This window comes from Tripterygium wilfordii, chromosome 15 (assembly GCF_013401445.1).
Source record: "Tripterygium wilfordii isolate XIE 37 chromosome 15, ASM1340144v1, whole genome shotgun sequence".
In the NCBI taxonomy this organism is placed as follows: Eukaryota; Viridiplantae; Streptophyta; class Magnoliopsida; order Celastrales; family Celastraceae; genus Tripterygium; species Tripterygium wilfordii.
Genome location: NC_052246.1, coordinates 7,714,813 through 7,735,748, shown reverse-complemented (window position 1 = coordinate 7,735,748; position 20,936 = coordinate 7,714,813). Strand labels below are relative to the sequence as shown.

At 36.9% G+C, this 20,936-nt stretch overlaps 1 protein-coding gene across 1 annotated transcript; it reads right to left on the bottom strand.

Annotated features, from left to right (window-relative positions):
* Positions 1–5,786: 5,786 nt before the first annotated feature.
* On the bottom strand, positions 5,787–15,371 carry LOC119980096 (ATPase family AAA domain-containing protein 3-like). Its single transcript, XM_038822754.1, has 8 exons — positions 14,806–15,371; positions 14,042–14,137; positions 12,248–12,358; positions 11,855–12,164; positions 10,569–10,659; positions 9,408–9,741; positions 8,373–8,521; positions 5,787–6,561 (listed from the first exon to the last, which is right to left on the bottom strand). The coding sequence occupies exons 1-8, from the start codon at positions 15,136–15,138 to the stop codon at positions 6,048–6,050; spliced, it is 1,938 nt and encodes a 645-aa protein (XP_038678682.1). The 5' UTR covers positions 15,139–15,371; the 3' UTR covers positions 5,787–6,047.
* Positions 15,372–20,936: the final 5,565 nt, after the last annotated feature.

Genomic DNA, 20,936 nt, shown 5'->3' with positions numbered 1-20,936 from the left:
TTTTCCCATCGACATGAAGCATTAGAATGCTTCAAAAGCTTTTTTGCGGTAGTCGAAACTCAGCAAGAGAGAAATTTGAAAACTCTCCGAACTGATAGGGGACATGAATATCTATCCGATTCCTTTAAACTTCTATATGAAACTAAAGGAATTAGTAGGCAACTTACAATTCTTGGGACACCGCAATAAAATGGTGTAGGGGAACGTCGAAAGAGGACTTTGTTGGACATGATTAGGTCTATGATGGCTCAAGCCAATCTCCCAACAAATTTTTGGGGCAATGCACTGCTTACGGCATCATATATACTTAATCGTGTTCTAAGTAAGTCCGTGCCCACTACTCCCTATGAACTCTGGAATAAAAGGAAATCAGAGTTAGATCATCTATGCCCATGGGGCTCAGTAGGATATGTTCACTCCACCTCCCATAAGTAAGGGAAGCTTGGCCCAAAGGCTAGCAAAAAGGTGTTCATCAGATATCCTGAACACTCAAAAGGGTATGTGATGTATGGTGAACATCCTAATGGGGGTATGGCAGAGACAGAATCTAGAGATGTTGAATTTTTAGAGAGTGAATTCCCAAGCATTAGTGATATTCGCAAAGAATTAGAATGTCCTTCTCAGACAATCACCATAGATAGTAGGAGTAATGAAAACTCCTTGCAGAAAAGTCAACATGGAAACGTTCCTCATCGACATTTTGGAGTTGAAAGACATGCGTCGTTATCCTCTTTATCAGATATAGATGAGCCAGCTTCATACAAAGAAGCACTTCAATCACCTGCTTGCAATGAATGGTTAGCTGTCATGAACGATGAGATGGAGTTAATGGCAAAGAACCAAGTTAGGGACTTGGTTGACCTTCCACCAAGCCGAAAGGCCATTGGCAATAAGTGGGTCCTAAAAGTCAAAAGGAAGGCCGATGGCTCAATTGACAAGCATAAAGCCAGACTTGTAGCAAAAGGCTATACCCAAATGGAAGGGTATAGACTACGAGGAGACTTTTTCTCCTATGGTGAGATTTGTCTCTATTCGCTCGATCCTGGCACTTGTAGCTCATTTAGATTTGGGGCTACACCAGATGGAAGTTAAGACAGCTTTCTTAAATAGGAAGCTCGATAAGGATCAAGAAGGCAAAGTGTGTCGTCTTAAAAAATCCATATATGGTCTCAAACAATCATCTAGACAATGGTATCTTAAGTTCCATGAAGCCATTTTGTTGGCAGTCATGGATATGATTGAAGATGACCATTGTGTATATGTCAAAAGGATAGGAGAAGGTTTTTTGATCCTGTCTCTGTACATGGATGACATTTTACTTGTTGGGAATAACATGGGGATGATTAATGCCATGAACGAATGGCTATCCTCCGTTTTTGAAATGAAGGATATGGGTGAGGCCAACTATGTGCTTGGCGTCAAGATCATGAGGGATAGATCCAAAAGAATTCTTGGTTTGTCTCAAGAAAATTATATTAAGAAAATTTTGGAAAAGTTTTACATGCATCAATCAAAGCCCGATGATACCTCTATTGAAAAGGGTCGGTATTTATTACTTGATCAATGCCCTAAGACAGACGAAGAAAGAAATAAATGAGTAAGGTTCCCTATGCCAATGCAGTTGGGAGGCTGATGTACGCTATGTTGTGTACTCGTCCTGACATCTGTTTTACAGTTGGCCTAGTGAGCAGATATCAAAGTAATCTAGGTCTTGCCCACTGGGAAGCTGTGAAAAGAATATTTTGTTACCTTCGTGGAACCACATATCTAGTCTGCTAAACCTAAAACTAACTGGATTCAGTGACGCTGATTGGGCTAGTGATAGACACGAAAGAAAATCCACCTCTGGATATGTGTTTATCCTTGGTGGAGGAGCAATATCTTGGTGTAGCAAAAAGCATAGCTCCATCGCTCTATCAACAATGAAAGCTGAATATGTTGCATGTTCAGTTGCAATACAGGAGGCCGTCTAGTTAAGGCATTTTTTACGACATCTCAAGGCTACCTCTTAGATTGAAAAGCCTGTCGAGATTTTCTCTAATAGCATGGCCGCCTTGGAGTATGCAAAGAATCCCAAGTATCATGGGAAGACAAAGCATATTGATATTCGTTATCATAATATCCGACTTAGGTCAACCAGAAAGAAGTTACCCTCAAACACATTTTCACCAAAGAGATGGTAGTTGACCCGTTAACAAAAGCAATACCTAGAGATATGTTTTCATTTCATGTTAGAACAATGGGTCTACGTAGACTCTAGTTATGTAAAGGGTATTTATTGGATTCTCATTTTTTTTATGAAATAAAATGAAGTTTATTCATAATATGTTTATGTTTATTACACAGTAAATTTAGGCACAATTTAATGTCACATGGCTACAATCTCCTCACTCACACAGGGGATCGTTCTGTCACCTGCGTGGTTGGTAGAAAGAGACAAGAAACCTAGTTGTCACTTAAGTAGTGACATGAGGGGTTTATTTTTGCGTAAGTTGCTTAATTTATACGTTGCCTCAGTAAGTCTGAGATGAGACTATTTCTATAGTCGAATGTGTGATTAATCACCACATATAAGCCTTATGAAAGCCGGACCAAATGCATGAGTTGACATTTTAAGTTGGATGATTGTATAGCATCTATGAAAAATTCGTATGATGTTTGAGCAAGTGACGTCCATGAAAAACACCTTAAGGAGCTTCATCATAGCATGTAATATGTTTTTATAGGTGCTAAATTGACCACTTAAGGAGTGACATGAAAAACACCTTATATGTCATTGTGTGAGCCTTGAAAATTATTTATGCTCATACAACTTAAGACTATATCATGTAGTTGGAGTTTGAAGTATTTTCTTAGTTATGTCATACACGGCCATGAATATTATTACGGTTGAATGAGGCATAGCTAGAAAATATTAAAACATAAACGAATTGATATGATTCATTAAGGAAGATTGTTTGATAACATGCCCCAAGAGTACAAATCCATAGCCCAGGCGATCACAAATTGTTTTTGCAACAAAATGATCGTGGATGAGTACTTGTACCTATATGGAAATCAAGCACTGCTCAAAGATTATTCTCAAAAAGGGTTGAGAGTGTTTGGTTTGGTGTGGTCAAACTGTTTAGGGCAAAGACGAACTATATCTATATGATATGTTACGCTAGTTAGGTGGTAACTTAGTGTAACTGTTCAACCTAGTGTTGAATCTTCTTCGTCTGGTGGCACGCCCTACTACCTGTTCAACGTTTGAGAGAGAGTCCTATGTGGACGAGTGGGAGATGTGGATATATGTCCACTTAATTAATAAGATATGAGATAAATCAAATTGAGTATTTGATTTATTCTTATATATTATCTTAAGGTGATATAGTAGTCACCTAATCAGTTTAGGAGACTACAATCCAAATCAAATTGAGTATTTGATTTATTCTTGGATATTATCTTAAAGTGATAAAGTAGTCACTTAATCAATTTAGGAGACATCATCCTTATCACTTAAATGCCTATAAATACAAAGGTTAGTCCTTTGTATTTTACACACCAAATAATATACGTAAATGCTCTCTCTCTCAAACTCCGATCTTCTGCCTACGTGATCAAGGCTAGTTAGTGTGTGAATAGTGGGAGGACTCTGGTAGCGATCCCCAAGTCCAGACGTGTTCATAGATTTGTGTTAGTCACCTACGTGCCAACGGTAAGCGACGTGGAACCAAGCAGCTCGATCCGTGAATCTGCGCTACAATAGGTATTCTGCTGTGTACTAATACATGTGTGTATGTATCTTATTTCCAACAGTTTGAAATGCACAAAAACGTAAAAAAGCTCGTCTATGGAAAGAGTTTAGAAATTTCAAAGAGTCAAAGCAGACCATTGTACTGTATTTAGTGTAGTCTATCTTGCTAGTTTTACTTTCATACAACTTTTCGTAAGGTAAAGATGAGAATAGACCAAGATATGTTTGAAATTGCACAAAAACGTGAAAAGTTCATCTATGGAGAGGGTTTAGCAATTCCAAAACGTCAAAGTTGACCGTTGTTCTCTAGTTAGTGTTTTTAGAAGTCTAACTTCCTAGTTTAGGTTTCATGGAACATTTGAAAACACCAATATGTCAATAGAACAAGTTATGTTTCAAATTGCCAATAGAGAGGAAGCATAAAGAGCGTGGTAAGTGGCTGCCAAGGTGGGTTGGTGATCTAATATTTGAAGTGATATGCATATAGAATAAGTTTTTTGTTGATTTGGCTTATTACTACTATAGTTGTAGGAATTGAGAGTTGACAGGCATCCCATGCGGACATGCAATAAGTCGCATCTATTGTAGGGGAAGAAAAGTTGTAGAGTTTGTGCCTGAATGTTTCAAGAGAGATGCATATGACCAATGTTAATCTTTCATTATCTATCCCATTGAAGGTCCAGGGAGATGGCCTAAAACAAACCATGATGACATCTTGCCAACAATTGTGTAGGTGAACTAACACATGGTAAAGCTTCTAAGGTAGGTGTGAAGATGAGTTGCAGCAAATGTGATGGACAGAAGCACAATGCAAGGACTTGTCATGCATAGATTGGCAATGATTGTCAGAGTACTTCAGAGGGTACATCAACCATTACTGAGGTTGGAGGTGTTGGAGCATAGTCTAGGCAATGTGCTCCTACTGTGAGGCCTTCTACTAGGCCATCAATTCCTTCATCTACGAGGCCTTCTGTTAGGCCATCAATTTCTTCATCTGTACTAGGGCCATTAGCTAGGGTAGCAGCAGGTCTTGCTCGACCATTTGGTGCTGGTAGTAGCCTAAGGGCATGCGGATCTATTCCTCCTACTATGAGGTCACCAGCTTCGCCAAAATAGCCAGTGTTTAGAACAAAATACTATGGGCCTATCAGTTACACTGTCAAAGATCCACGTACTGGAGCTGTTGCTGTTTTCAAGGACCTAGCACCATGGACCCTTCCACAACAAAACATGTATGACATCTCTGCTTTAGTATTAACTTTTTATCTCATGAAAATGTTTTTAGATAGGGGATCTTATGTTATGCTACCCTTTTTCAGACATTTAGAGGATCATCAAGGTATACTACGGTCACAAACACCCAAGAGTCCGTCAACAAATGATGGATATGCATCTTTTATTATGCTGTGAAGATAAGTTATTGCTTGTTGTGGATTTTGTTTAGTATTGTCTTTTGGAACCATGATATGTGGCTGATCTTGGAATGTTTGTGTTTTGTAATGAATATGTACTAAACCTTGATATTATGATAACGATTTTGGATATTCAGATGATTTTGTTAGTATGGTTTGTGTACTAGTTGTTAAGGTTTTTTTTAGTTGGAGTTAAAGTGTTATAAAATGATAGTTTAAGGATAAAATGTTGTGATTTAACAAAGTTTACCAATTAAGATTATTCCGATATGTCAACTGGACACGATGTTGGCTTTATCTGGCGTCAATCAAACTTGAAAGGACAAAACAAGTACTTTTATATAGTTCAAAGACGATTTCAAGACCAAAAAAAAATAGACATTAAATTGAAACCTGAGATATAGTTCAATAATGAAATGTGCGGTTTTATCCAGTTTTTAACTAACATGAAAAACTTCGATCATATCATAATATATTAATATGGATCAAAGTACCAGCGTATGAAACAACTCTCCACCGGCTTTTATAATTACCTTTAAATAAAGGCAGCGGCGATTTTTTTTCCCAAAAAAAATATTACGTACAAAAAAAAAAGGAAAACAAACAGAACTAGGCCCTACACTAAGGGGCTCTTGGGGAAGAAAAATGAAAGTCCTTGAACCTGATTTATTACCCTATCGCCATAATAACGTAACATCAAAGCAATCCATCCATATAACCACGGGCATCACCACCAACAATGAACTCTAAAATCTGATCACCCTAATATTAGCAATACCAAAATCCCCACTAGTAAATAGGGGAAAATAATGATAACAATTAGATGCCCAAGGCTTAAAAGGAGTGGGCCACTTTGATGCTTAAGAAATCTAAGAAATTAAAATTGCCCGGCAAACTCATCAATTACTACCTCCACCGGCAACACCCAGTTTCTTTCTCTGTTGATGCTCTGCAACTTTATAATCAACTACTTCGCGAAATAAACTTGCATCAAGCACACAATTCTCACTCCCATAAACAGCAGCTTGAACACTAGCCATTAATTTTGCTATTTCCCTCCCTGAGAATCCCTCTGTCCTAGCTGCAGCTTCCATCAAGATTTCATCAGTCAATCCTTTGATCTCTATCTTCTGTTGGTTTCTTTTGAACAAACGCTGGAACAAGCCAGATTTTCCTGATCCAGCCTGAGCTATATACTTGTCCAAATAGAGCTTCAGCAGTTTGACGCGTTCCTCTTGTCCAGGGAGAGGAAACTCTAGGACTTCATCAATACGATCTGCCACTGCAGAATCCAGATCACCAGGACGATTTGTGGCCAGAGCAAGGACTATATCCTTTGATTGGTCACCTGTGCGGAAAAGAAGCGCATTGAGTGCACTTCTTTGAGCTTCACTCATATAGGCTTTGTTCCGCCTGCATATTGCTTGGTGAAGTCAAAAGGTGTCTCAAACCATTTTCATTTTAAGAATGAATTTCTTGCAATATGGAATTATATTTTAAACATGTGAATAATAGACAGTCTGCACAGCCAACATAATAATGAAGAAGTGACTGAGTAAAACAGTCGGGAGCCATGGAATTTGTCATGCAAGGTATGAAAATAAAGGATTGATTGCAGAGGGGTAGAATTGACAAAAATCAGAAGAACTCCCATATTGAAAATAGTTCGGAAACTTTGCAAGAAGTCAATAATTGTGCAACTACCATAAGTATTTTTATTTCTATATCCATATCACATTCACATTAGATGTTCCGTTCAATAATTTAATCTCCACTTAACTCCTGCCTCAACCCAAACTAAAAGTTGGTGAGTCATGTAGAAGCACAACAAAACCCAAGTACTGCATAATACACGTGGGCCATAAAATCTAGGTTTCACTTCTTATGTATTCCAACTTTTCATGGTAAAATGAAGCCAAACTTACTACACTGAGCTCGGCATGCTTAGTATTATGTGTGTGGTTTTTGATTTCTTTTTCCAGGCTGGAAGTAGAAATTTCTTCATTCAAAGGGCATGGGATGCAACAAAATTTCATCAAGAATATGCATTTAGGTATATTGACGTTCTTACGGCAAAAAGGTGTTTAAGAATATCATCACAAAGGATACAGATGACAACCATGGAAAACAATCAAAAACAAAATGTTATATTCACAAAGTAAAAAGGTAAACAATTCTCATGCACAGAGCACCCGCAGTGGCGGAGTCGATGATAGACTGACAGGCATGATGTACCCCAGACCTTAACTCACATAATATGTAGAGAGACTATTTCTAAGAATTGAACATGAGACCTCTATAGATTAAACCCTCGCAACTCTACCACTGGGCCACATGCTTGCCTGTGTGCACAAGGCTTCCGCACTGGGGTCGGGAACAATCAAGATGTACCCAGACCTTACCCTCACATAATATATGGATAGGTTGTTTCCAGGAATTAAACTTGTAGCCTCTAGGTTGCACCACTACAACATTGGTCCACGTGTTCGCCTGTGGCCTAGCGGTACCATGTTCAAAATCTTCCTATTATCCTCATAAAGTGTCTTCCAATATTTAACTAAAAAAAATCCTGCTAACTTTGCATATTATCAGAAGTCTTCAAGACTTTTTATAGCTTCTCCATATTGTAAAGTCGAGCCTCACAACTTACATAAGCCTGGGAAGCAACAGCCAAGCAGAGCATGAACAAGATTTCATGGACTCAAGCCAAGCCTTAGCAAAGGCTTGAAGCCAGATTTTTCCATCTGAATCTTCCAAAGAAAATTCTGCTCAGTATTTCTATGATCAGTTTCTGGTTAGTGTGGTTCGAAGATTGACTCTTTGATGGGGAAGAAACCAAATTGGATAAGTTCACGAATAACTGGCTTTCTATGACCACGTCCTGGTTGTCGAGGGCTTGCAGTTACTTTTTCGAAATTCTGAGATTTGATGTAATTTGTTGCTCTGTTATTTTTCTCTGGGTATCTGTTGTACTTTGTTCCTATTTGCTTGGTTGCACTCTCTAAGTGCCCCACGTTAAAATTTCTCTCGCACTCAAAAAAAAGTCTGTATACCTGGCTTGACTGAGTGTTCTTACTCTCTTAGACATTACACGCAGTCCATATGGAATGATACAAAAAAATTGCAAGCTTTTGTATGGCATATATCTTTCAGCAATCAAATAAAATAGTAGTAGATACTAGATACTAAATTTTTTTTTATAGAGAAAATAGGGAAGTACTTACTCGCACAAAAATGCATCAGCTTCATCAATGAATAGCAATAAACCCCTCTTAGACTTCTTGGCCCAATCAAACAACTGGTGTATCTTGGTTACAGCTTGTGAGCCTAGTGGAGCAACATCCCCGCCTGTCATCAAAGCGTAGTCCAACCCCTACATATAAATAAATAATAAGGAAAAAAAGATTAAAACAATATTATAACATTACAAAAACATAGTCAATGCACAAGCAAAATCTGAAAATTTGCAGAACTTATTGATCAGTTCTGAGCAGCATTGAAAATTTTTAATACATACTGTCACAAACACCGTCTAATAAGTTGATATGTTACATAATCCTGAAAAGGTAGGATCAAGAATATGTATATATTGAGGAAAACTTTAAAAGCACTACAAACATGAATGTATTGTTTTTAGTGTTTCAGATTATCACCACAACCGCTCACAAATCTGGATGAAGTTATACTACTAATGATGCACCATATTGTAGCTCCACAACATTAAGAAATGGGAAAGGGTCACCAAGGTAGTCCCTGGTGTAGAGATGACTACCTTTGAAGATGTCATGAAAGAAAATCATCTATGATCTTATGATATGTCCTCTATATAGAGATGCAAATCCACTGCCAAATTATGGAGGCAAAAAAAGGCATGGATTGAAACAAGAAGTAATCAAATAAATGAAGGGGTTGGTAGGGAGAGTAGCCGAAAATAAGATTGATTCCACCCAATAGTTTTTGACTAAGAATTCAACTAACCCACCCAAAATATTTGGGATTGAGTCTTGTTGTATCCAGCTGCTCATAATTATATTGGTTTAATGAGTTATGATCTTGAGACCTCTATGCCAATCCTAAAGCAAAATGATAGTATAGCCACAAAATGGAGAGCCCCAAAAGAGATGACAGAATGCATTAACAAATAAAATGCAAAACCTTTCCTTTCAAGTAAGCCATGAAGTGACACATTGATCAGAAAACAAAACATACTTAGCGAACCCAGAAAAGAACATATCAAGAGAAAGGGGCAAGTTTCGCACAGATTTTTGAGCCATTTCTCTAGCTGCCATTGTTTTCCCTGTGCCTGGTGGACCATAAAATAGCATGTTCCGAAAAGGTGCTTGATGAGATTTTGTATTCGCTGTTGCACCAGCCAAGTGCTGAATTCGTTTCTGAAGTGAAGGGTGTAAAATCACATCACCAAACCCATTTCCATTTTTTGAAGCAGATTCTTTACCAGCACCATGTGACAGAGAGCTCATCCTTCGGGAAAAAATTCCCGACCAAGGGTATTTCCCTATGGAGGACTCTCGGATAAGTGTTGGTTGACCCAATATTCTATCCACATAGCTCCAAATCACTTTTGCACCTTCTCTGCAACATAGAGGTGAAAAAAAAAATATAAAACGCTGCCAGTCAACAAGCACGTATTGTCTTCGTTTTCTGAAGTATGAGAATTAAATGTCTATTTAAGTTCAACACTAAGTATTGCCTATAATGTACATATGCCACAAAAACTTTGAAGCGATGTTTTTTCCTTGTGAGAAGAGACATAACAAACTATAAATCTATTCATTCATAAATGGTTGAAGAGATTTGACAAAATAAATTGATTCAAATACAATGCACTAACAAAAGCAAAAAATTGCACATGGGGATTTTATCTCATACAAGAAATGTTCTCCATATCAACAAAATGTTACATGCAGGATTGACAATATTATATTCAGTGATCAAAATTTTTTAATCATCTCTGAATACCAGTCAGCGCCATTACATCTACTTGTTAAGTGAACATCGGAAAATCGACTAGTCAGTCTAAGACTCTCTACTGATTCACGTACAAAGCAAAGATTTAGAAATTGCATTACAGAACAGCTGTTTCAAATATTTACCCAAACAAAATAAAGACTAAAGCAGAAAATGGAGTTGTCCGTTTCCAGGAGCAGCAACACGTGGCATAAATAAAGGTGCAAACAATGCATATTTATTATATCAGGAATTCTCTTATGCAGACACCCGCAAGTTACATTAACTTACGCACCTCAATCTCACCATTGATTTGGAACATGTGGGACCCAAAACAATGGTCCCCACTTGTCATTTTACACATCTACACCCTCAAAAGGTAAGCGCATGTTAATATAACTTACGGGTGTCCGCATGAGAGAATTTCTGCTCAAACTATCATTATAAAGTACCTTGTTGTATAAATCCCTGCAGCAAGAGCTGTCACTCCTCCAACAGCAACAACTAGCTTATTCTGATCTGTTAAAATGGCTTTCAAACCCCCTAAAGAAAATAGAAAACTCCCCACACTAAGTCATGCCTCCTTGAGTAATGATATATAAATATATAAATATATTAAGATATAAATGTATAACAGAAACTAAAATTAGTTCATCAGCTGAACTTTTCAAAATGGTAAATAAAATGTCAGCACATATCAAGGCATCTAAATATTTTAGGGCATCTAATCAAAAGCTCCAAACCTAACTGTCAGAATATCTAGTTTAAAAAATGGCATCGCCATAAACCTGTTACAAAAGCTGAGTAAAGATACATAATTACCAATGTACCTTAGTACAAATGAAAGAGAAAATCCATGTCGGCAAGATCTCTGCAATGAAGTCCTTATAATATACAAGGCACTTCCTACTCTTGGCCCTTATGTCTACCTGACAGCATATATTTATGAGGGGTTGCTGTAAGGATACATCTCAACGCCACCTTTTGGAATTTACCTTGAATACTAGAAGATCAGGGACCCCATTTTTATCCTTTTTTGTGCCAAGAACTGTTTTTGACTTTTAGTAGTTCCAGGAGAACTGCAATTGAATAATTGACAAGATAAACATATTCCAATGTGGATCAATATTCTTGGAACTTCAAAGAAATGGGAAAAAGAATGGAACCATCCACATTATGGAAATCCAGTCAATTTGATGGCGCCAGCCACAACCAACTTGGTTCTATCTTCCAATCAAAAAAATAGCGAGGACAAGCAAAATAACACAATGAGAAACACGGATTCTGTATCCATGTTCCCAAAAGAGCATTATACAGAACAAATTTGCATTAAGAACTTACAACTTAATTCTAGACAGGATCTTTTCTAGTTTGGAAGAAAAGGAACAACAATTTCTTCCATAACAAGGAGAACAGTTAGTTGCCAACTAGCTTAATACTTTAAAATCTTGGTTAAACGACACTTGTATCAATTTCTTTGACAATATCAGATTATCTGACTTGTAACTGGACTGAGATATGTTAAAATTCAGCTCTAATTCCTCTTCTTTTGAATGAAATTAAACAGAATTTTTTCACTTTAACTCTAAATTATGACTAAATCACATGGAAAAAAATGACCAAAAATCAAACCAACTACAAAGGCTAGAATAACAAAAATAATAATTATAATAATGGTGGCCCTAATTTAATGAAGGATAGGCAACAATTATAAAAGCATTCATTGGATTTAATATACCTCCAATATGGTCAAAAGTAGTATTTATGGCAGCCACCCATTTCTCTCTTTCTGCATTTGCTTGATCTATTAGCTTCCGTCTGTTAACATCTTCAGATAGTTTTGCTTCATGGGCTCTCCCTTCTGCTTCTGCCATAGATCTTATCCTGATTGTTTCACGTTCTAAATCAGCCTTCTCCCTCTCTGTTTGACGTCGCTGCGCTTGAATTTGCTCTTCTACTGCACGTCGAGCTTGCTCCTGCCTTATGGATGATTCTTCTTGCAGTTTTACAAGCTCTTGATTTCGTGCTCTTTGGAGTTCATTCTCTGCCTGCAAGATGATGAACAACTAAAATTTTCTCCAATAACAACTAGCGAAGGACAAGTTTCAAATTTTTGTTATGATTTACATGCCTGCATCCTCTTTCTCGCCAATTCATCCTCATAACGAGCCATTTGCGATTTCGTTTGTGCTTGATGCTGAGCTAGCTTTTTCTGTTCATCATATATTACCCTTTGTCTCTCCTGTATGGTAAAAAGGTGCATAAATGTAAGAAAAAATGACATTCAGTGACAGACAGATCTAGAGGAACTGAGAAGCAAGCAAATATTCTTGCAAGTATATGATCATGTCAGCGACTTTCATCACGGGGCTAAATTGAAAAAATGACCTATTTAATTAGATTTTGAACTTTCAGTGAGCATTAAAAATATATATATATTTGCACAGCCTAATTGAAACTGACCCTATCTTTCGGCAAACAAACATACATTTTATCTCTCAGCCCCTTCCAAAAATAAAAATATTACCACAATTATCAAACAAAGAGGAAGTAGTAAATATAGCCACTTTGACATATGACAAGATTAAAAGAATATTTACACCACTTTTTGACAAAATATAAGTTATTAATTAATTATAACTATTATTATTAGGGTGAGAGCGAACATGAACCTTGGACATTCCTTGGGCCAAGTCCTAAAGGAGCAGTTTACCACTTGGCCAAGAGCTCCTTTTTTAAGAATATTCATACCATATTGGTATTTTTGAGGTTGAAAAGGGACAAAAAATTGGCCAATCTGGTTAGCTTCAATATGAATACAAAGAATGGCATAAGTTTTGTGCAAGCAGGAAAGGAATCTTGCACTAAAACTATGATCAGCTAGATGAAATTCTAGTTTTGGGAAGGATAAATAAACTAGTTCAGGTGATACGCAAAAGAAACCTGAGATTAAAAAAAAAAAAAACAAATCAGCATCTCAATTTGAAGAATTTTTTGGTTACAAAGCAATATTTCCAATAACATCACATAAAACGAAAGTCAACAAACTGCTTTGAGCACATCAATAATTATGCCACCGAGGAAGCAGTCCACAATTTTGTATGGAACTTTGTCTCCCAAAGAAGCAGCAGATACAAAAACAAGGGGACACGAAAAGCAATGAAGGACATCTAATGGTACCCGAAACCTCTGTTGCTAGTACTCTGTTGTCTATTTCCTTAGCACAGGAGACAAGAAAAAGATTATTCAGGTGCAGATACTGCAAATCAGATGCCAAAATAACTGATGCTTCCACATAAAACACAGTGACTCATTCTGTGCTCTACTTTGGACTAAGGATCAAGTTAAATGAAATTTAACTGATGACAATTAATGTCACATAGAAACTTTCTGCTTTCACATACAACATACGTCCGTAATCCAAAAAACTTAAAAGCACTGAAAATCAAAATTACTAAAGGTTTTCTTCTTTTTTTCCCCTTGGAGTTACCCTTTAGTCACTATACAGTTATACAATAATATAAGACGAGGCTTTTTGTCTGTGGAAAACTCATGGAGGCTTTTTGTCTGTGGAAAACTCATGCAGTTGAGCCCATAATCGGAGTACAAGTGAGGCCACACATGTGATACAGAGTCATGTTAGTTTCATATATTTTACTTTGAGTAACATTTGACATATTGACTACCTAGACAGTAGACAATGCTGAGAATGAAGATAATGATCATGACAGTGAGGAAAAAATTGACACAGAAAATATTGTTGTTACCATATAGAGTGAAGAAAGTCCAAAACACGGCTCACAAAATTCAGAATCACAGTAAATGTGCCCTTATAGGAAAGGGTTAAAATATTCATTTGGTGCAGTGGTGAAAATCAAAATGTAATCGCATTCAATTGGAGAGAGACTTAATAATATTATCTTACAGTTTCAGCTTGAGCTTGCATTGCCTTAAATTCTGCAGCCTTTGCAGCCAATTCAGCCTGCTTCGTCTCTTCTTGCTTCCTCATAATCTCGAATATCTACACCAAGATCAAGACGCCATTTTTAATTCTTCCAGGGAAGACAAACCAAACAAACTATTGGGCATATACACGCATACTATCAGAAATGAATATTAAATATTAAGTAAAATTTACAAAATCAGGAAAACTTGATTGATTAGAAAAGACAGGATGTCAAGGTAGTAAAGTAAAGTCATGACCACATAATATGATCCTGGTTTGCTGAGAAACCAAAATTTTCGATACAAATAAATAGTTGGATTAATTCACAAAATATATTGTATAAACAAAGGTCTGATATTCCTTCCTCCACTTCAATATAACTCTTTGTAGTGATGATATTTTACATGCATCAACTAAAAAGAAAGACTTTTCTGCAAAATAACAATACGAGAGCCCACACACTCACTGACACGATTAATTCCCCAACAGTTCAACAGTGAAGAAGTACTACAGCTTACCCACCAACATTAACTCCAGAAACCTCCAAATCCCTATCAAACCGTGACATTTCAATGTTCAAAAAATACTTGACAACAACGAATCACACCCTAATTATCGTTGCTAAAACAAAACTTTTTGCAGAGAAACAGGCAACACAAGGTTCAATAAGTACAGCAATACAACCCCCAAACACAAAAAGAAATCATTGGCAAAGAGCACACAAAGACCACCAAATTCCAAACCTTTTTAGGCTGAGAGGAAGCCTCGATCTTCTCCAAAGCCTTGACTCCCCTCTCAAGCGCCTCCGGATCAAACCCCGAAGAACTCGTCCTTGGATTATCATTCCTAACCCTAGGCTCAGGTTCAGCAGAAGATGGAGCCGAATTGGCCGGCCGAGATTTATCTGCAGAATAAGATTGAGGAACATTTGATGGAGGACCTGCTGGAGGAGAAGAAGAAGAAGAAAATGGAGAGAAATTGAAGGGACCATCGGCAGAAGCAAAATTGGACTGGGATGACAGAGAAGCAGAGGCAGCTAAGGCTGAGATTAGCCCCATTGCATATGTATTGGCCATTTTTGAGAGAATTTTTCTGTTCACACAGAAAAAAAAAATCAAGGAACCAGGAAGAAGGAGACTTTGCCTGTGAAGTTTAAGGAGGTCTATTGAGGGAGTTGTGGCTTGAATAGCAAGAAAGTTAGGGGGGAAAAGCGAGACTTCCCATTGACGGAGGCAGAGAAGGTTCGGGGTTTTGGTAAGGTTTATGTTTAGTTGAGCTCGTATGGCGGTTCATAGGCGGCAGTCAGTGTTTGTGGTGAACTACCCACAAAAAATGCCACTTGACCTCCTCACCTTTTTTTCGTGCCAAACCATTAGGGTGTCATAATCGATCCGCAACCGAGAAACCGAAACCGATTCATACTTGTGGTTATTCGATTTTTGGATATGTTTTTTCGGTTATGGTTTCAGATATGGTTATGATTTTAATAAATGTTTAGATATTTTTGCGATTATGATTTTTTTGATTATGGTTATAGTTATAACCGAAAAAACCAAATAATATTAATATATATTATATAGATATATATATTAAATTAGAATATATATATATATATATATAAAAGTTACATATTGGAGCAAATGAGCCATTGGTTGAGTGGCAATGACTTTGCATGTCCCTGACTGAGGTCATAGGTTCTAGTCTCACCTCCTCCGAATATTTACAAGGAGGTGTGTGGGCTTCGTTTGCCCCTACGTGGGCTTGATAGTCGGCCCCTGCGTGGGCTTGATTTGTGTCTCCTGCGTGGGGCATGTTGACACCTGTACTTTCATAGGTTTGATCTGGGTGGGCTTGATAGTCGGTCCCTGCATGGGCTTGATTTGTGTCTCCTGCGTGAGGCCTGTTGACACTTGTACTTTCATAGGTTTCTGTGGGGCCTGTTGACACTTGTACTTTCATAGGTTTGATCTGGTGGTGTGTCGTATATTGTGTTAGGCAAAGTAGTATTTGTAAAACTCTGATTATATCTTCATAACACATTATAAATTTAAATACCAAAATAGTATTTGTAAAACTCTGATTATATCTTCATAACACATTATAAATTTAAATACCAAAATAGTATTTGTAAAACTCTGATTATATCTTCATAACACATTATAAATTTAAATATCAATTAGCCTAATCATTACACAAGGCCTTATCATTTTAAAATTCATATAAATTAAGATTGATTATTGCTAAAGTAAAAGTTGGAAGATATTTTCATGGCTATTTTCTCACTCTATTTGAGATTTATTCATACTTTTTCATTTCTTCAAAAACCGAAAATCGATCCGACCCGAACCAAAAAATATGGTTATTTCGGTTATGGTTCCCCGAACATAATGGTTCGGTTATGGATTCTAAAATATCATAACCGAATCACTTCGGACATTTCGATTATGGTTAAAAACCGACCAAAAATCTAATGGACACCCCTACAAACCATCATGGATCACATTAGTCATTTCTCAATTTTTCTTTCTATACAGTGAGGAGGCGGTGGTTATATAATGACATATAATTTTAAATATTTATATAATATTCGACGTGGTATACACATAGAAATTACTAATTATATAATGACACGTATAATCAATTAATTAATTTTGTCGTTTCTCTCTCTCTTGTGCAATATTGCGACTGATTAGGTTTTTTTTCCGGACCAACGATGCCCTGATTCTTGTAGTAATGGGTCAAATAAACCCTTGCTTGTTTAAATTGGATCAAACAACCCCTTATCAAAATCATGAATCAAAAATACCTACAATGAGGCTGGATTCATAAAAACCAAATAACATGTTTCCAAATTTCAACAAAACAAACAACAAGTTCTTCATCAGACAATCACCATAGTTATAACTGTATCAAAATCAACACAAGAGTACACATTCAAGACACAATTCCAAATACATATAAGAAAATAGTAAACAACACAAATGTTGGAGTCGTTAGTCTTTAAGAGCCACCACAACCACCACTGCCTTCATCCTGAAACTGCTTCTTCTTTGAATTCTTCCACGGTCGACCACTCTAGCCATAGAAGTTTTGGGCTACAATAAATATATAGTAATTTGTGTTATCTTTAGTTTTGTTCACATACTTTATGTAGAAATAAAGTTAACTTTTTTACGTATATTGAGAATTGATTGACCTGTGATAGGATTTATATACATCCCAAGTCCTGTTAGCAATGTACTCTTCCTAGGCTTGGTCTTAGGCTTGCAGTCTTTGTGAAATGGGCTACATATCTAGAATATATTGTTGCAACTGAAATGCTGGATTGTCCACTTGTGGTCCCTGCATTGCTGGCAGTAGCTATTGATTGTCCTACAATTGAGCCACTTGGTATAGGAGCTACTGTGAGGTCAATGATTTGGCTATTGGAACCACTAGTAGCCCTCACACCTGGACAAGTCTTGCTCCTTGCATTATGCCCCTTTCATTCGCAAACATAGCAAGTCACCAACATCCCTGTCCTAAACAGTTTATTCTTCACTATGACCTCATGTTGTTCCCTCCTCATTTTCTTCTTCGGTTTGCCAGGCATTTTCCTCAGCTTAGGATGAACCACAACATCCTACAAATTGTTTGGCCACATATTTTCCCCATAGATTGGCTCTAGTGGTTTTTGATAGGCCCTTAAATATGTATTAGTCTTATACAAAAGATTAATGTAGTCTTCTTGCTTCTCACCATTGTCGTGAATTGCACGAAATGGCATGGGGACAAGGAATTCCAGAAAGTTTCGATGCCCCATATGTGCACTCAACATTTCGTAGTCGTACTACATATTGACTCCTCCTTGACCTTACCTCATAGCTTCCTCCTCCATTCCAATTAGTAACCCATATATGACTGTCATTTACCTTGACTAGAACAGAGCATTGTAAGAAAACCTAGATCGAATCAGACACCCATATCTGGCTGACAAATGAAACCCCAACAACAAAACCCTAACCAAAACCACATATCAACGACCAAAGATGAAACCTAACATAAAATCAAAAATCAAAACCTAGATTGAGACACAGACGCAGGATCGAGACTCAGAAAGCCTTACAGAATCGAAGCCAAGAATCGAAACAAGGAGACCCTTATAGAATCAAAACAAAGAATCTAAACAAGAATCGAAATAAGAATTGAAGCAAGAATTATACCTTTAGAGAGTGGTTGTGATGAGAGGCATTGAAGAACCCTAGAATTGAGACAATGGAGTATAATCTACTTCAAGTCTCAGTCTTTAGGTTTTGTATATGAAGCCATGTCATCCACCTTGCACAAATTTGAGTATTTCTAATTTGTAAAAAAATTAAAGACACCTCAGATAATGAATTCCGCATTACACTATTTTAACGAAAAAGTTGAGAAATGGCTAACATGAACCATATATGTAAGGTGGGGGTCGTTTGGCACAAAAAAAAAGGTTAGGGGCTCAAGTAGCCTTTTTTTGTTAATTCAGGGGCTTCCGGCTTCCCTGATACTATCCCTTTATGGTATTGGAAGTTTACTTTATATTGGACCGGGTAAGGTTCACTTGCTGATATGTCGATCATTCCACTACAGGTAAATGGTCTATTTGACAAACAATATGGACAGTAGCATATATGTTAGTGGCATATATGTCAGTATCAGAAATGCTAGACAGTATTGGAAGCAAATATGTGATGTGTATATATATTATCACACTTTTGTGTTTATTTCTATAATGTTATCGATAATTTTTTGATGAAATTGAGTTGATACTATTCAAATTCCTTGTGTTTTTATTATAGGAGAGTTGGCATGAAGATACGGAGCTAAAAAGACGAGCATTGGATGAATCACGCTAAAAAGGGTACAAGATTGCCTCTTGAGCGGGCCAAAAAATCACCCGCTAGACTAGAAAGAGGATTCTGGGCCGCTCAAGCTGTCCATAGTGCTCGAGCGCCCCACAGTGCTTGAACGGTAGTTAGCAAGCATTCTGGACCATAAGCCATAATTTTTGAGCCCTCAAGCGGCCCCCGACACTAATGAATGCAGAATTTGACTAGTTTAAGGTTTCTTAATTGCCTAACCCCATGATATAAAAGGTGGGCCACGAAATTAGAAGAGAGACATTATTTTCTGGGTTTTTAGGACTGCAAACCTCTTCCTCTCCAAGCTTTGCAAGGGTCCCAAGAATCAAAGCTTTCTACCCAACAACAATTCCATCAATCTCAATGGGGTTTCTTCATCTTCTTTCTATGGATTCTCTTTTTTATTTTGTTTTGTTCATTGGATGATGGGTTGTAACTAAACCTCTTTGTTAGGGCTTGATGTAGCCTAGTATGAATATTGCAAGTATTTCAATTTAATGCATGCACAATTTTGGTTCAATGATTCCTGTCTTTAATTGTCATGCTTATAGTTATTGTTTATTTGATTTCTTGATCAACAATTGAATGCTCAATTAGACTCATCTAGCTAGGACTAAGGTACGAACAAAATTTACGTGTCTTAGTGAAACAGAAATTAAGGAAATCAATTATCGACTGCGACAAACAAGGTTTAAGGGATTGGTTGGTTGTTATAGTTCTTTATATCGTAATGAGTTATTAGCATTGGGTTAATGACTGTGAACGAACCATCATATTTAAGCAAAAATCAACCCTTGAATTGAAATCATAATTGTGTGCTAATTAATTGAATGGTTGTGATAGGATTGCTATGTGAAATCATTACCCTAGGCTTCTCTCATCTTGGTAACAAATCTGAATTTTATTTCTTTACTTGCTTATTTTATTTACATCAATCATTCTTCCTTTTCCCATAAATTCTCAATCATTCATCCAGTTAGGTGCACTAAACCCAAAGATGCCTATATTTTTTAGTTATATCGAGATCATTAGAACTTTCTCTTAGAGTGAAATCAATATCATTCGTGATAGGTCTTATTGTCAAAATGATTCGAACTATTTCAAAGACACGACATGCATTTTTTTTTTTTGCATAGGGCTCTTTCATTAACAGACAGAAATATCAGCTAGTCTACCGTGATTTTTTTCTTACTATTATATTAAAGTCAAGAAAAAGCATTAATATAAATAGATAATAAATTAGCGCCTGCCTTTATACAGTTAGAGACAAAATTGTCTATTTTTGAAATAGGAATAAAGTAGTAGACCCTTTTAGCTCCTTATCGTCGTGGAGGAAAAATGATACTATTCAGGAGGGCTGGAGTGGGTAAAATGGTCCTAATTTTTGTGATACAGAAACAAATGGAAAGAGTAGTCAAGGAATGAAAATATCACTAGTATCTGTGGGATTGACCTCGTCTTACATAGACTGTGCTATTTATACTCTTGTGCACTTGCAAGAAATTATTACATCAAGGTTTTGGCAAGCTAGACGTTCTTTGAAAGGAGAATTACAACCTTACATAGACGACGTCGAAGGTCTGTTGAGGAACAAGAATCAAGGAAGTGAAAGCTAAAGCGAAAGAAGAAACCTCAACGGACAATAAAAAGATGGAGGAAATAGTGCAAGCTAAGACGATGGGTGATCTTGACATCCCCACCATTCCTCAATCTCCTTCAATATTTAAGACTATTCACTTCACTATTATGCATTCTTTCCATGGTCTAAGTTCGGAAGATCCACTTAGTCACATTTGTGAAATTTTAATATGGTTTCTAGCATGTCTTTGACGATAAGGGTTACTAAAGAGTTTTTAAGGATGAAGATTTTTCCCTACACTATGAAGGACAAAGCAAGGACTTGGCTCAATGGTTTGAGGTTGGGTTCATTGACTACATGGACTGAGGTACAAAATAAATTTTTGGAAATGTTTTTCTTGACTTAGAAAATTGAT